The sequence below is a fragment of the Homalodisca vitripennis genome, chromosome 2, assembly GCF_021130785.1.
Source record: "Homalodisca vitripennis isolate AUS2020 chromosome 2, UT_GWSS_2.1, whole genome shotgun sequence".
In the NCBI taxonomy this organism is placed as follows: domain Eukaryota; kingdom Metazoa; phylum Arthropoda; class Insecta; order Hemiptera; family Cicadellidae; genus Homalodisca; species Homalodisca vitripennis.
The window spans coordinates 55,895,886-55,913,010 of NC_060208.1; the positions used below are offsets into that span (position 1 = coordinate 55,895,886).

Sequence of the window (17,125 nt, forward strand, 5' to 3'; positions counted from 1 at the left end):
ATTATTTATATTCATTATATATATTGCCACCTGGCGCTTTTCGCGTATGTCACCGACGGCAATATTTTGCCGCTTGGCACTTTTCAGACGCGATCTATGGCGGCAATATATTGCCGCCTGGCCCAGAAAGGGTTAAGGCATCCAACAAGTACGCACTTGAGTTTTTTTTTGTGGGCCCCATACTGTACTCGGCTCTTGAGTTGCTAAGTGGAAAAACCTATCTATCAAAGAGTTATTGGTTTTCCTTGGTTTTGTTTTACACATGGGCATAATACAAATGCCCAGACTCCAAGATTATTGGAAAACAAATAAATTGTTTTCCAAATTTCATGTCACGAGACCGATTTTTTATTATCTTACGTTTCTTGAATTTCAAAAGCCATCCTGATCCATCTAATCGCTCATCTAAAGTCCAGTTCCTTATTGATTACTTCAATAAAAAAACTGAAGTCTGTGTACTACCCACAAAAAAATCTGTTTATTGATTGATGAGGGCATGGTACTTAGGCGTGGTTGGCTGTTTTTCTGCCAATACATAAAAGGAAGATGGGAGAAATATGGGATCAAACTATACAGTATATGCGATCCCCATTGTTTGATTTTAAAGTTATTTATATAATTATTGTGTTGTACTGGATGATTTTGGTGGCAAGGGATATGCAGCTAATGTTGTACTAAACCTAATGACAGGAAAACTAAATTGCAGACATAGCCTTTACAAGGACAATTAGTTATTATAATAGTTTTCCTCTCGCCTCCACTCTTTTGAGAATAAATAGGTACAGCACAGGTATGCTAAGATTGGATAGAAAGTACATTCTAACTGATGTTAAGTCAGCTAAGTTGAAAAACCATTGCACACTAAGCCGAAAGTGTATTGGTAACTAAATTGAGGAACAAAAGAGTAGTGTCTTACATATCCATAAAACACACTAATGAAATAGTAACTTCAATCAACCGTAACCAACTTAAAAGGAAAAAGCCTCTGCCAATCGCGAAATATAATCACTTTATGAAGGGAGTTGACCGAATTGATGAGATGATGGTCATATTATCCCTGCGAGAGGAAAACCATATGCTGGTACAAGAAGGTTTTTTATTAGCGTGTTGCAGACCCTCATGATGAATGCCCACTACCTCTTCAACAAAATTTCTTGTAATGAACGAAAAATGCCTTTATATGCCCTCATGCACCTCCAAGGCCATTGAAGTGGAAGAGTGTTAACCACGTCCCTTCCAAGATTGAAGAGAAACAAAAATGTGGCAAACAGTTAAAAAATAAAAGATGCCGAGTTTATAGTGCAAAGGGAATTGTGAAACGAGTGGTATGGCATTGTTTGCAGTGTGATGGACAACCTTCCTTGTGTGTGCCTTATTGTTTTGGCCAATACCATGAATAATGAGACAAAAAGGGATTGTGGGGATGATTATGTTGATTTTTTTTCAAGTATGAAAATATAACTTTTCATATTTATCACCATATATTTGTAAATAATAAATTACTTTAGTGTGGGTTGGTTACGATGTATATATACAGGGTGGCCGCTCAAAACCTCTTTTCAAATACCCGGTTTTTTTCCCGGTCGAAAATTTCCTATTATCTAGTCTATTTTCACACCAAATAGACAACTGTAGTACTGTATTTAACCCTTACGCCAAGTGCAACGATGGCATTTTATCGTCAATTGCAAGAAACACCACAAAGCTGTGGTGCTCTAGCGTTTCGTCACTAGCAATATGCGAGAAATTTGATGACAATTTATCGCTATCACGTATTTTAAGCTCCTTAGTTTATTTCTCTGTGTCTTTCACAATGTGTCGACATAACATTGTGTATACCTAATACATTTCCTTTCTATGATGTTTAGAAAACACATGTATCCAATTCGGAAATGCAAAGATAACAAATAAATAAAAAAAATAAATAAATACCAACACAGCGCTACTGTAGGCCAACTGCAGCCCAGTATTGCGGGTCAGAGGTCTAGCGGTGGACGAACTTTTGGTACGAGATAATGATTTCACTGGTAAAGGTCGGTTCAGTACACTCAACAAATAAACCAAATACTTTCATCTGAACTCTACTTTATTAATTTATCTTTTGTGGAGGAGGGGGGAGCCTTAGAATACCCCGTTACATCAAAGGGATTCAGGGAAATGAATATATTCCAAATTCTAAGTAATTTTTCCTTTTTAAGTAATAGAAATTGTAGGTTATAAAATGAGCTTCCAGAATATATAACATTTACGTAAAATTGTATGAATGTATTATAGAGAATATATTTATTTACAACTACGCAAAGTACGACGTACAGATAAAATACAAATTAGCGATTGTCTGTTTACTATCGAGGAACTAAAGTCCGCGGGTAAAACCAGCAGACACACTAACATTGAAAAATATACACAGAAAAACGAACTTCAATTATAATATATAAATTACGTTATTCTGCTGCTATATATTTCTAAATAGTTTTATACACAAAGAACTACAAAAACATGTTTCACTAATCAGTAATTTGAGTACTGCTGATCGTTTTTGTTCACGAATAGACAGTGCAGACTTAGTCAGTTAGATTATTGTCAAGGACTACGAAACAACAAGAAAAAGATCCTCATGCATGTTGGACTATTTGGTTTGAATAGTTCGAATCGTCCAAACGATCGTCACATGTGCGTAGAAGTCGTTCCGGTAAATAGTTGACCAGAGAACTGACGGCATTTCCATCCGTCGTCCAACCAATGCCGCTCTGATGACGAAAACTGATGAGCGTGGCTGACTATCTGCTGTTTGTAGACTGGCAACAACATTAAGTTGCGTTTACACTGGCAAGTAAAGTTGCGAGAGAATTTGCACAACTACTGTAGTATAATGTGAACAATATAAGCAATTTTACTCACGAGAACTGTCACAAGTACTTGCTACAGTTGTATCGCTGGTTGTTCCGGGAATCAAGACGAAGTTCACACACGACAGTAATGTCTCGGCAATGTTTATGTTCAGAAATTTTAATAGCCAACACTGTTCTCCAGTTCTTGTAACAAACTGTCCGGCACTGGTTGCGGCAGCGCTCGCCAGAGCTCTTGCACTCGTTTAGACTAGCAATGTTTAGTTGAACACAAAACTTGCGCCATTTTTTTGCTGGTGAAAACGCAATTCAGTCGATATTTGGATATGACCGTGATATCAAAACACAACATCACTTCCTTTGTTTTAACAAATGTAATTTGATGACATTCGGAACGTATATGAGGAGCAATCGTTCATAGACCAACCGAGGCCGAGGCCGCGATACGAGCAGTTAGTGGTGGGCGGTGAGCGCTAGATTGGGCTTAAAGTTTAAGTTTGTGTTGTGCCATGACAGACGTTAGCGGCAGGGCGGCACTACACGATACCACTTATCCGCAGCCAAATCCAGACAATAAATGTTTCTCCTGCTGCTTAGCCTCCGCTCATATTGTAACTGCTGAGCAACATGTTGGACGCAAATGCGCCCTTCTTAGCAATAGTACTTGTTGTAACTAACCCACTTCTCCAAAAGGTATCTTATTAAGCTTTGTATAAATCCAACTGACATTCTGGTGTACTCATAAACTCGGGCTGCACCCCTTATCAAACCGTCAAACATTATATTATTCAACGAACCGAACTCTGAAGTCTGTTTATAACGCTGTACATTTTAGGGTCGCCACCCTGATATACATTTATATCAATATTTTATTTTAGTAAACTTTTTTTCTTACATTTTTATAAACTTATGTACTACAATATTTTTTGTATCACTTCAAGTAAACATTTAAATATATTTTGTTATAATTACTCACTACATATTTGTAAATAATAACTGAATATGAGTGAGTTAGCGGAGATGTATATAAATTTTTCCACATTTTTATAAACTTTTACATTAATTTTGGTTTATACATTTACGTATAAATATTGTTTATGTTTGTCTAAAACGAATAAAATACAGTTTACTTAGCTACGATATATTTATTTGGTCCCATATTTATAAATAGTCCCACTGCCAAGCAACCAGCTACCAGCTGGTAAGGAAGACTGTCCCCAGGAGCTAGCAGTAACCACAGTTACCGCATTCCCAAAATGGTAGAGAGTGATAGTGTTCGTGACTAATGAGTAATTTTCATATACTTCTATCATATTTAATTCAAAAGTAAAAATATATTTTTTTAAATTTCAGCATATACGAGAACCCTATATAGGGATTTTTAGCAGCGAACTTGTTAACCAATTAAGCTATCTCTCTAAACTATTTTTCTTGCAGTTAATATTTTCTACATTTACGTTCCGCAGCGCTGTGAATAGCTACATCTTTACGTGGACTATCATTCTCTTCCTCTCCTCCTAAAGAATAAAGTTAATCTTGGCTCTAAAATAAGCAGGTTACATGTAAGCAATAGCAATACTTATGGGTGTAACCTCTAGATATTTTAAGAGTACCATTCCACTGTATTGTGTAATGTCAATGGACAGATTCCATTGAGGAGATGATCCACATTACATGTAATAATGGATATGTTGTTTTATTATTTTTGGAATGAAAATCTAGTCTTTTCTGCAAATAGTTATGAGTAATTTACTAAGAGAAGCCGTACTGACAAATTATCCCTGTTTGTAATAATTTATAGCCAACAAATGTCATTTCCATGCTTCATTTATTTGATACCAGATTTGAAGAGTAATTATTAAATTAAATATGAAACCTTAAATATATTTTAAATTCATTTATTTAAATATCAATCAAGTAAAATAAGACCATAGTTTTAGTCATAAATCAAATATTTGCTGAGTAGGAAAATGGGAATTATAAAAAAAACTGATTTTGTTTTTAAATTTGAGATAGTTAAACCTTGAAAAAACACTTCAATCCGTGAAGCTATAAATCAAACCATTAACTTAAATATGGTTTCACAAACTAATAACGCAATTTTAATTATCTGGGTAAACATTTTCCATTGCAGTTTTTACAATTAAATTAAACTACTCTTTAAATAATGGCCTTAAATAAATGTAGGTCATGCAAGTGTTTGACTAGTGTAAACCCTTGATTAGACCATCAGTGGGATTTCCAGGGATGTGGACACTCAATGAACAATGCCAGTACAATGAGTCTTTTGGCTGGACTTGCTTTAAAAAAATGAGGGAACAATGATCTCACAGTAGACAAATTTAAACACATCTTGAGGCGCGGACAGAAATAAAATTATAAATCTCAGGCCACCTGAAGGAAATACCAACATTATGTCATATCCTGCTGCCGTGAGAATTTGGATGTCCAAAAACTTCTTAGAAATACGGAGGGGGGAGGAGAAAAATGAACCATGTGATTATTAAAACCCATGAAATTAAATTAAAGCCTACAGGGCAACACCCATTCTAGGATGGTGGGATTTGATCCAAGAGACAAAAGTCAAAGAAAGCTCAAACCTCCGAGGCAAATAGACCATGCCACGGGTTACCCAATTGTCGGTGTTGTACAGTAGAAGTCTTAGCTCAAACCTCCGAGTTAAGGGACAGCGTATCGGATTACAAAATTGTCAGTGTTGAACGTTATTAGAGTTGCAGCTGGAACAGCTGAGTGTGCGGATAGTACACGTAAAGAACCTTCGATTACACGAGTATAAATTTTAAGTGGAGACTGAGAAGTGTTGTGTGCCGGAACTTTGACTTGTAATCACAGAACAATTGAGGTGAATTGAGTAACATCAATATTATTTTATTGGCTAAACGAACTATCCTTAATGGACAAGTTTAGTTGCTTCCTCATTGTGGGCCTACTTTACACCTGGGATCTGTCATGAACATTTACCAAGGAATCTGGCTCCAGTGACTTCACACAGTATTAAGTTAAGTTTCAACTTATTTGATTTTGACATTAATAATTGGTCACCGTTGATATAACTAAGTTCGTTATTATTTCAAAATGACACATAAGACATATTTAATTAAAACATTTTATTAACCATAGATTCAAATATTTTCACTTTTAGTCCAGTTAAGTCTTAATAATTTTTTAGAATAGTTAATGAACTGATTTGCTTAGGCTATTCTTTCAAAAATACTTAGTTCAGAGAGATTAGCAAATCTTGATACATCACATACTTGGCCTTGTTTAGATTCTCCATAGCTGGTTTCCACATCTGCAGTTCAAAGTGCAGTGAGCCATGGATCCACGCAACATACGCCTGTGCCTCCAACTTGGTCCGTGCGTCACACTTGTCTGTCTGCACAGTTAATTGCACATCCATGAGAAACACTTGAAACTACTTATACTTGGCCTTGTTTAGATTATTCTCCATGGCTGGTTTCCACATCTGCAGCTCAAAGTGCAGTGAGCCATGGATCCACGCAACATACGCCTGTGCCTCCAACTTGGTCCGTGCGTCACACTCGTCTGTTTGCACAGTTAATTGCACATCCATGAGAAACACTTGAAACTACTTATACTTGGCCTTGTTTAGATTCTCCATGGCTGGTTTCCACATCTGCAGCTCAAAGTGCCTCATAGTCATTATATGTGTTACTTACTACATTTTCCAACTAGATTCACAGAAGAATCAGAAAGTATGATTGATAATTTTAATACTAATTTTACCTTAAATCTAATAAACCTGGCTGTAATTAACACTCAAATATTACATCATGATGAACAACTACTTGGTTTGGATACAAAACTGAAGATAATAAGCAAAAAATTTTCAAAAAATTACAAGGACACTTGTAGCAAAGAAACCTGGAAGAATGTTCTACAATATTACACAAGAAGATAGATTCAACGTTTGTTATTGCAGCTTTATGCATTGTTTTTATATGCACTTTCCCTTGGTTAGAACAACTAAACAATATAATAATAGCAAACTACATTGGACTTGCATTTACAGAAAAATGTAATTCAATTCAATAGAAAGAACCACAAAATACAGAAATTATAAAAACAACAAAACAATTAAAGAAGAATTTTAAAGCAAAAACTTTTCATTCTAAAAAAAATTAATTTAGAGAATCAGATTTTGAGTTCAAGAAATGTTCAAAATAGTACTTAGAGTTTAATTAATAGAGACATAATTAATTAATAGAGAATCTCCTTAATATCTAGTGACTCAAATCTATTTGTGTTTGTTTTGACAAATAGAACATCTTTGGATATATTTGTTTAGGGCATAGTTAATGGACTAATCGAGAATACATTGCTTTTTTTAAATTTTTAGAGAGAATAAACGAGTGCTATATGTGTGTAATTAGGAATTTCATAAAAAATAAATGTTGTACAAAGGTTTTATTTTTTTTAATATTTAGTTTATCTGGAAATATACCAGTTATGAAGGGTGCATTAAAGACATGCAAAGGGTTTTAACTAAATAGGTAGGATGAACATGTGTACAAAGTTCCATGTAAATCCATTCTGTGGTTAACGAGATTTTGTGATGAATCTGTCAGTGACATTTAACTTGAACGTTGACATTATTATTAGAGTTTTATTGGAGTCGATAATTTTTGTGCTTCTTTAGGCAACTATAAACATTTATAACTTTCATCTTATTAGCTAAAATTATATTCAGAAAAAAAAGAGATCATCAATATATCAAAGATGCTGATATAGTGTAGGAAGTTCTGATAAATTACACTTCATTATATTGAATAGATAACCTTGCGTACGGATCCACAAGCTTACCACATGGTAATAAATCTTATAAAAAAATCACATATGAATTGTCAGAACCTTTAACAATTAGCTTGCAAATATATAGCTGTTTCTATAGAACTTTTGTTACTTATTAAATAACTAAAACAGCTATTTTAATATACTATTTTAACAAATTTCTCAGAAGAGTACCTCCCCTTATACTAGAGAGTTATTTTAGTGAGGAAACCACTCACTTTTTTAATGGTGATTCTCTGATTTTTCAAGTTGAAACAATTTAACAGATGTGCAATTTTTGCTTATTAGATTTAAAACTTTACTGCAACAATCTAAACAAACTACTATGAAATGTGTTAGGGACAAACCTCACAGAGTTTTTGGAGCTGGAGAGCATACACAGTGGCTTTGCGTAGTCTATGAACAAGGCGAAATCGCTTGCGTGGCTCTGTGTTGGCCTCTTGGCGAAGCTGCATTGCATGACTCCATGCTCGCTCCGCCAACATCAGTGGAATCAACAGATACCTACAAGGCAAAACACCACATCTGTGTGACTGAACAACCATGTTTTTAACACACAAGCTAATCTTGCTGCTTCTAATCCTGAAATCAACAATGTTAGATCGTTCATGATGAGATACGATTCAGCAGTGGCAAATATGGCATTCAACTCAAGATATACAGTTTACATTACTCAAAGGAACACTATATTCCAATAGAAAAATAGCTCCAGTGTATATAATCACCACTGTGAGCTAATAATTATAAAATAACAAGTACAATTATTTATAAACAAAAATATTGTTGCTCCTTGAAAAGTCATGATGACAATATCAAGCATTTGTAGAATAGCACAGACTTTAATACTTGCCATAGTAATTTTTCACAATAAAATTTTCTACAAAATGTATTTTTTGATATTTTTTCACGAATTTAATTGAATGTTTAAATTATATATAATATAATATTTATATATATATATATATCAAATTGTTTGGTAACTTTTCAGGGAATCCCAATTTTTTATTTTCAGTCAATTTTACTTGTTCCAAAATTTCTAAGTTAGAATCAGGTTACATTCTTATTTCTTAGTAACAAATTAACACACAGAATCAAAATCGAATTCAGATTTCAGATCACAATTTCGGTATCAAAACAGGAATCAAAAGTTTTCTGGAATGGATCCATCACTATAATAAAACACAAACGCCAACAAAATCAATATTTTACAACTTGTAAAAGTAATCTATGCACACTGGTAACAAGGGTTCAACATCCATTACAAATGTCACAATAATTATTAAGCTATTTCAATAATAAGCTAGGCTTCTGCTTAGCTCATTTGATGTACAGGACTACAGACCTGGTTCTATAGCAATATGCTTGACTGCCACACCTAACATTTGTAAACAGATAAACTACTGCCTCTAGTAATGTTTCTTTAAACTACATCAACTTCACATTAGCGCTGATTGATTACTACTACACTTTAGGAAAAATTATCAAAGCACGTGTTGAGTTTTCATAACCCACAAACTTTATACAGAAATCACAATAAAAATTATTGTTCATTGTGCATATTGTTGCCAATCTAAGTTACCATTTAACATAAGTATTGTTTTAGTAAGTAGAAAGAAGATTTTGTAAATAAAATTGACCTATTGCAATTATTCTCACAGTAATACTTATGGATAATTCCTACATAAAATTATTGAATATAACTCCCAGAATCCAAAAACATTCCAAGTTTCAAAATGTATACACATATATCTAACTATGCTATATATAAATGCTACATAATGTGCTAGTGGAAGTTATAACTGTCCCACAAAATACTCAACAAGTGAAAACTACTGTTACACTACAGGGTTTTTTTCAATTTCTAAGCATGTATAATAATATCCAATCAACTTCAAGGGTAAAGAGTATTTACCGTTCATCTTTGAGCTTTTCCTCTGTAACGTCTCTGCGCTTGAAGTTGCGTTTATCTCCCTGAAGAATATGTAACACTTTGCGCAGGCGGCGAATTCTGCGGGTGCAGTATCCTCTTTAAACACAAAAAATACAAGACTGTGAACACCTTCATCTGTCATCTGTGTGGGTGATTAACAAGTTAAACAAACACACACACACACACACACACACACACACACACACATATATACAGTGAAAATTCACATATTATAAACTTTATAGCATGAGTGCATATTTCTCATGATTGAGGCACAGACCTTCTTGGCTTCAGCTCTAAAAATGAAGCCACCCTCCTAAGCGACATTGTACACAACTTACGAGTCGTATGTGAATTACCATTATCAACAGTTAGTAGCAGTTGTGTGTCTCTTTCAAATCTCTACAGTTTTAAAGTGTTTTTAATAAGTTGTATGAGTTATGATTTAGTGAATCAAATAATGAACTTGGTAATGTCTTGGATTACATCCATGTAAGTAACTCAAAACAATTAAAACTTAATGATTTTTTCATTACATGCCATGTACAGTACATCTGAAATTTTTAAAATATATTTAAATTAGTTCAAAACAGATTTTAAAAAATACAGTACAATCGCTGTAGCAAACATTTTCAGTAATTTTACTACACTTGTGTTGTTTCCGTTCTTTGAAAATTTCACCTATTGTTACAGTTTATATGTAACTACAATACTGAACAATTAAACTATGAGTTTTAATTTCTAAGCTTATTACAATACTAATTTACTGTATACTACTGTATTGTAAATGTTATTTGATAAAAAACTCAGCGAGGGGTGAACCAAAATGCACATGCTATAAAGGGATTTTAGACAAACTGATTGGACCTCGATAGCATGACTAATCTAAACAGCCTTAATATTACAAACCTCAACTAGATTGAGTTCCTCAATATCAAAATGTTTCCCGAATCCCCTTCAGACTCTTAATGTCAAGGTTCTAAAGTGTATTTCTCAGGCAAGGAATAAAAGAAATATTTATATTATGTTCTGTTTGCAAATTAATTTAGTTGATTTTTGTATACATAAAAATGGTACTAAAAAACAAAAATTATAGCTCTACCAGGACTTGAACCCAGATCTCACTTACTGGGACAAGCATGCTAAACTTTTTGTGATGTAATTTAATATTCAGCTGTTTCCTTCACCTAATTGTTTAATTAAAGCAAAGTAACATGTAATTATAAGACCAAATATTTATCAGACTATTAATATTAATTAAGTTAGTAAAATCAATCAAATCTTAATGTAATTTCAATCATGAATGATTTGCATAATTTATTTTTTTCGTCTAGACTAACCTGTAACGCTGATAGTCGCTGTGTCGAAGTCCATGTTGCTGTTGTGCATCCTTTATAACCTTTAATACTGTGAAATGTTCAGGAAAATAAACAGCCTTTTATCTTAAAACAAAACACATACAAAAATCTGGATAATTTTGTCTCTGTCATAAATCAATCTTGATCAATATTTTCAAAAGGTTTTTTTCCAATTTTATGGCAATGGGGTATTCTAAAGTTGAGACAAAAAAATACAAGTTCAATTTTACAAAATTTTTAAATAAACAAACTGTAGTCGTTATGTTCGGAGGCCAAACTGATGCTGCTAAAGGTCTGTGGGTGCGCTAGTTCAACTTTTGTAATTATCATTGATAGACCAAAACTTAGAACGAGAGTTGAACAAATGGGCAAAAGTGGAGAAGAAATATGGTTTAGAGATGAACATACAAAAATGTAAAGTAATGAAAGTAGAGAGAAGGGAAGGAAATAACAAAGACGTGTTAGTTGAAGGAAAAAGACTTGAAAAGGTGAAGGAATTCTGTTATTTAGGAAGTATCATAACAGATAGGGGCACAATAAGAGAAGAGATAGGAAACAGAATATGGAAGAGTGGAAAGTTTTTCAATATGGTGAAGAATATTGTGTGGAGTTGGAACATTGGGAAAGAATCAAAAGTATTGATGTATAAATCTTATTTCCAACCAATTTTATTATATGGAGCAGAGACGTGGACGTGGACTAAAAATGATTTAAGCAGATTGCAAGCTGCAGAAATGAGATTTTTAAGAGGGATAGAGAAGACTACAAGAAGAGATAGAATAAGGAACGAAATAACCAGAGAAAGATTGAAGGTAGTTTCACTGCAAGAGACAATGGAAGGAAGAATACAGTGGATGGGCCATGTGAAGAGGATGGGAGATAATAGAATGCCTAGAATAGCACTGGAGAAGGAGGAAGGAGGAAGAAGACCAAGAGGAAGATGGGAGGACCAAGTGTGGAAAGACATAGAGAGAAGGGGACTACAGAAAATACAGGTGGAGGAAGAGGAGACCTGGAATGATAGACAAAAGTGGAGGAGGCTGTGTACGATGACCCGTGATAATGGAAACGTCTGATGATGATGATGAGACCAAAACTTAGACTTAGTCAGTTTGTAAAATGTGATTTTTTTATATATTTAATCTTTTTTGTGATTGATTTGTGTATAGTTGATCCACAAAAATATTTCCACTGTCTGCCTTTATTCTGTTAATAGGATAACAAACATAATTTTTAAGATGTCATAAATATAAAAATCATAATAAATCATGTAAAACAAATACATTTCCAAATTCTACATATGGTTTCTTTTTTTCTACATGGTTGCACTTGACACACCTAAAAATTATAATTTTAATTTCCTCAAAGAAATTAGTTTCTTGCTCTGACAGCTAAAAATTTATGACTGTTCTCATTGATAACGATAGTTCATCGCCACTATAATTGCAGCCACTACAAACACAAAAAGTGTTGGTACTTTGGGATTATACCGACCACACCCAGACATGAATCGTTATTTGACATTTTGCTTCTACTGATTACTAGATTAGCGTAGAACAATATTTCGTCAATATAAAACAGAAATTGTCTTATCGCAAACCCCTCCCCATCCTCAGAGGTCAAAATCGAGCGGTCTAGTAGATAACGTGATTGCAGAGTCTCGCCGCCCGTTCAGCTGGTGCGTCGCTTTGTTGTACTTCCGTGTTTTACCCCTACATTTCTCTAAACACAAAAATTCAACAAAAACAAACATAAACTAAACTCTTTATCGAAAAAAAAACCACAAAACTTGTTTTTATTCTTGATCACACTCCGCCACCCAAAATGCGAGTGCCTCCGGCCACCAAAGGTGCTGCCGAAGCCCACGCTGATGTCAACGAAAGAAAAACATCCCTCAACATAGTACCTATCAGTAAAATATCAAATTCTAGAGGGGCTGATCAGAAATATAAATTGAACTGTAATAGAAAGGCAATTATGTACGTGTAAAAAACTTAAATAATCATGTGATCCTGTGTGGCCTGCCGTAATCGGGATTCTCGAGAAATAACAGCAACAATAAGATAACAGCAACAACAATACCGATCACAATACCTGGAAATGCTTGTTGATTGATGGAATGTTAGTTCTGTTACTCAACAACATCGTTTTATAACGTTCTAAGTTCATTGAAAAAGGTTGAAGCGTTGGGGGCATATAACAGAATCTGACCCCATTAACAATTGATAATCGTTGTAAGTTTGTAATTTTGTAATAAAGGAGTTGTTTTTTTTCTTCTATCATGTTTGTTTCTATAAATTTATATTTTTGTTTTCTCCATACTGGTGTGTTCGGTATAATCCCAAAGTACCAAAGTTTTTACTTTATTTGAATTAATTTTAACCAATACTGGGTAGTCTACATGTTTACTTTAGCCATTTCACAATGTTTATTACTTTTTAAACAGAAACATGCTTAACAAGTACATTAAAAGGACTTCGTAGTGCCCAATATTTGTGTTGTGTAGTGAACATTTTAATTCAACGGCTTATCATTTTATTAGTTTATCAGTCTACGGTACGTAGTCATGAGTTAGTTCAATTTTGTATACTAACATGTTAACACAGTAACAAGTTTCTCGAACGTAATACCACAAAACATTATTTTGTAATAAGTTAAACAAACAACAGTTTCCCATCTCTAGCGGCCATTACTCAAATACCATGTACATAATTTTATTTTGTTTGAATTAATTTGGAATATAAGATTTGTAATAATTGAATTTTGAGATTATATTAGGGTTTAGTGAAGTTACATTATTATATGTAACAGAAATATACACATTTTAGATTATAGAAAATAAAACTTTATTTAAATACCAAGTTTGAGCAGTGTAAAAAAATTTAAGTAAAGATGTCTTATTTTACCAGGCGAAGTTAGGGCTAAGAAGCCCTCTCTTAACACAACCTGAGAACCAACGGCTTAAAGGTGACTTCTGAACCACCACCAATGGCCGGGCAGGCGGGCTGCTTCCAAGGACAGGATCGTTCAGCAGTCACCCATCCAAGCAGCAACCACGCTCGACGTTGCTTGATCCTGTTATCTTGCCATAACCGTTACACTGTGCCATTGGCGTAATACTTAAGTCTAAGACTACAGTACAATAAGCAGCCACCAATACAATGAAATCATGATTATCGATTATAAATATTGATGTGATTAAATAGAACATTTCACATATAGATATTCATAATTAATCATTGCCGGCTGCTTTTATTTCATTTATGAGTGAATAGGCTAGTGATACCAGCAAGAACAATGGTGATGAACATGCAGTTATTGTCTCAAAATGTATTTTTAAACATTGAACAAGTGTCCAGTTTGTAGTGAGGAGATGAAAGCTAGAATTAAAGGTGTAGAAATCATAAAGCTTATCATAGCAAGAAAAGTTAGGACAAACACAGCGTGACAAAAAAGACTCTTGAGAAAACTTTAATATTCTAAATTTGGTATAGTGAATATATTGAAAATCGTATACTATTTTAGTTGGAATCACACAAACTATGACTTTTTAGTAATGGATGTAGTTTTGACAGCATCAGTACCTGCAGAAATACAATTCCAGTTTGGCTTAAGTAATCATAAGTACTATGCTCAAAAATAGTTTCAATAAAGTTTAGTTGTTTTATATAATCTGAAACAAATACAATAATTTTACATATAAAAGTATAGCTTCACTATAATACAATTAAAAGCTTAAAACATAATTCAATGCCTAATTTATTGCTCCAAATTAATTCAAAGATTTTTTCAATATTATAGTTTGGTTTTTTGTTCAAATATAAACAAAGTGTATATATTTGTAAAACTTATTACATTTGGAATAATATGGCTATTTTGAAACAACTGTGTTTTTGTGTACAAAGTGAGATCTTGAGTAGTGGATATTAGGACATGACAACATTTTTAAACTTTTTACTTCAGAGGGCAACATACCTGAACAGAGGGTAAGTACAATACTGTTATACTTCTTTTATTCCTTATTGTTTTGTAAATACATTGATATATAACATGAAAAATTTAATTACAAAATTGTATTTTCTACGGTTGTTTAAAAAGAGGACTGTAATAACGCCAAAAAAGCTGTGGCACTAAGGAGGTGGGTATGTGGCACTCGGAGGATTAAAGCCCCATTCTATCATTAATGGCTACAGCATAATAAAAGGCCACCACCACAATACCCAAATTACGTTATATAAAAACCATGTGTATCTATAAAATGTAACAAACAAAACAGTTTAACATTTTATTACTTTTTACTGTTTTTAAGGATATACTATGATTCTATTGTGGTGGTGCCCTCTTATTATACTGCAGGTTGATAAATATGTCATAGAAGCAGAGATGACACAGAAACCTACTCAGAATTAGTCACTGGACAGAAGCAGTTAAATTGTGCTAAAGATTAGCTCGCCAACCAAGTGTTGGAGCTAACAGCTCCATTGTTGACATGCTTCTTGAGAAAGCTGGCAGTTTCAGAACAGGCTGTGAGCAAATCTCTTGGCAGCAGTGTTCAGAATATCATAATTTACTTTTTTCCGAATATCACCATTAAAGGAATAAAATTAATTAATTCTAGGATTCTTGTTTAAAAGCCACTCCAAAATAATGCATAATTTAGCTTTCTAACCTATACATTAAGGAACAGATGTAAAGGATACTCTCAAGTGTTAAACTTGGTGTTACTGAAACATCAATAGAATCAACAGGTTTTTCATTTTCTGATACTTCCATTGTAGTTTATCTAAATAAAACTACCCTAATGTAACTGAATGTAAAACAATTGGATCAAGATACGTGACACTACAATCAATACACTACAGATTACATTCCAACTCTAAACGAGTCTGACTAAATGAATCTCCCCAACTAACCAGTTGAGTCGACAGATGACCAAAACGTCAAAAACAAAAATTGAGATGACGTGGAACGCCAGTGTTTTTACTTGGATAACCACAGTCTTTGACTTTCGAAAGCCACTCCTTTTCTTTTCCACAAAGCCAAGACACATGAGCTAAAACTTTTCTTTTCTTCCTCATAAAAAGTAAACGTATTTGTAAATGTCGTTTTGTTTTTGAGCATTATTATAAACTAACCATATTAAGGATTGTTACAATTATTATCAAAGAGCGTGGTACGTCACATCACAATAACTAGTATTTTTTTTTTTTTTTAATTTCATCCCACTTATTTTCTAAAATTTAATATTTACCCTATGTATTTTAATCGCTTATTGAAGTGACTAATTCTTTTGGCGGGCTATGGATGTATGTTTAGTAAGGGGGGAAACTGTCGTTTCGCGTCATGAAACGTCGCGTCACGCTTGTTGGCTTATTCTGTTTCAGTCAGTGGCTATCCAGGCGTGCTCGAGAGAGGTCATTTAGACAAAACTAACTGTTTTTAACATATTGTTCTTTAGTGTTTATGGAACAAATTTATATTTGTTGAGATAGAATGTTGCGGAATACTATAATTTTCGGATAACCTCCAGTATTCTAAATCGCGTACTATAATCAGGTTATGGGGGTATGTGTGAATAACTATTGCTAATACTTTGGGTAATATGCCAAAAAAGGTACAAAAATTAGCTATAACATAATTTTGCAATATAGGCGTTTTAATTTCTCTAGGTCAAACTACTGAGCAAAGTAAAAGGTTGAAAATTCTATGACTAGAATATTTTTGTAGACAATACATATAATTCTGAACAGAAATTGTACTTGGGTTTTTTTAATGCATATTAACTGAGATAGAAGGTTTCTTCAGAAATTAAATGCCGAGATATACTGTCGATAGAATACATATATTTGCCAAAGAAAAGTGCATGTGATCTTACTTAATAATGAAAAATAACTAAAATAAAGTTGTGCCGCTTTTTGGGTTTTACAAAATTAATTATATTATTGAATTTATGACATTTTATATATTGAAATAGGTTTAAAAAAACTTAATTTATTAAACAGGGTGGCCATTCGACCTGGAATAAGTCGGGCATTTTTTTTTAGAAACTTTTTGAGGCTTAGGTTATGTTATTAACCACTCGCGCGCATCTTTCCATGTTGTATAATGTTGTCGGTGTCACTGTTACTAGTTTTGTTGGGCATGTAAACTATCTA

The 17,125-nt window shown here is 33.5% G+C and overlaps 1 protein-coding gene across 1 annotated transcript in view; it reads right to left on the minus strand.

Annotated features, from left to right (window-relative positions):
- Nucleotides 1-15,898, minus strand: part of LOC124353984 (signal recognition particle subunit SRP68) — a 39,287-nt gene extending 23,389 nt beyond the window's left edge. Inside the window, exons 1-5 of the mRNA XM_046804086.1 lie at nt 15,671-15,898; nt 10,953-11,019; nt 9,595-9,708; nt 8,030-8,186; nt 6,125-6,246 (exon numbers count right to left, since the gene is read on the minus strand). Of these exons, the coding sequence (XP_046660042.1) occupies nt 6,125-6,246; nt 8,030-8,186; nt 9,595-9,708; nt 10,953-11,019; nt 15,671-15,743 (533 nt within the window). The 5' untranslated portion in view covers nt 15,744-15,898. The remainder of the gene's footprint in view (nt 1-6,124; nt 6,247-8,029; nt 8,187-9,594; nt 9,709-10,952; nt 11,020-15,670) is intronic.
- Between the last annotated feature and the right edge of the window lie 1,227 nt (nt 15,899-17,125).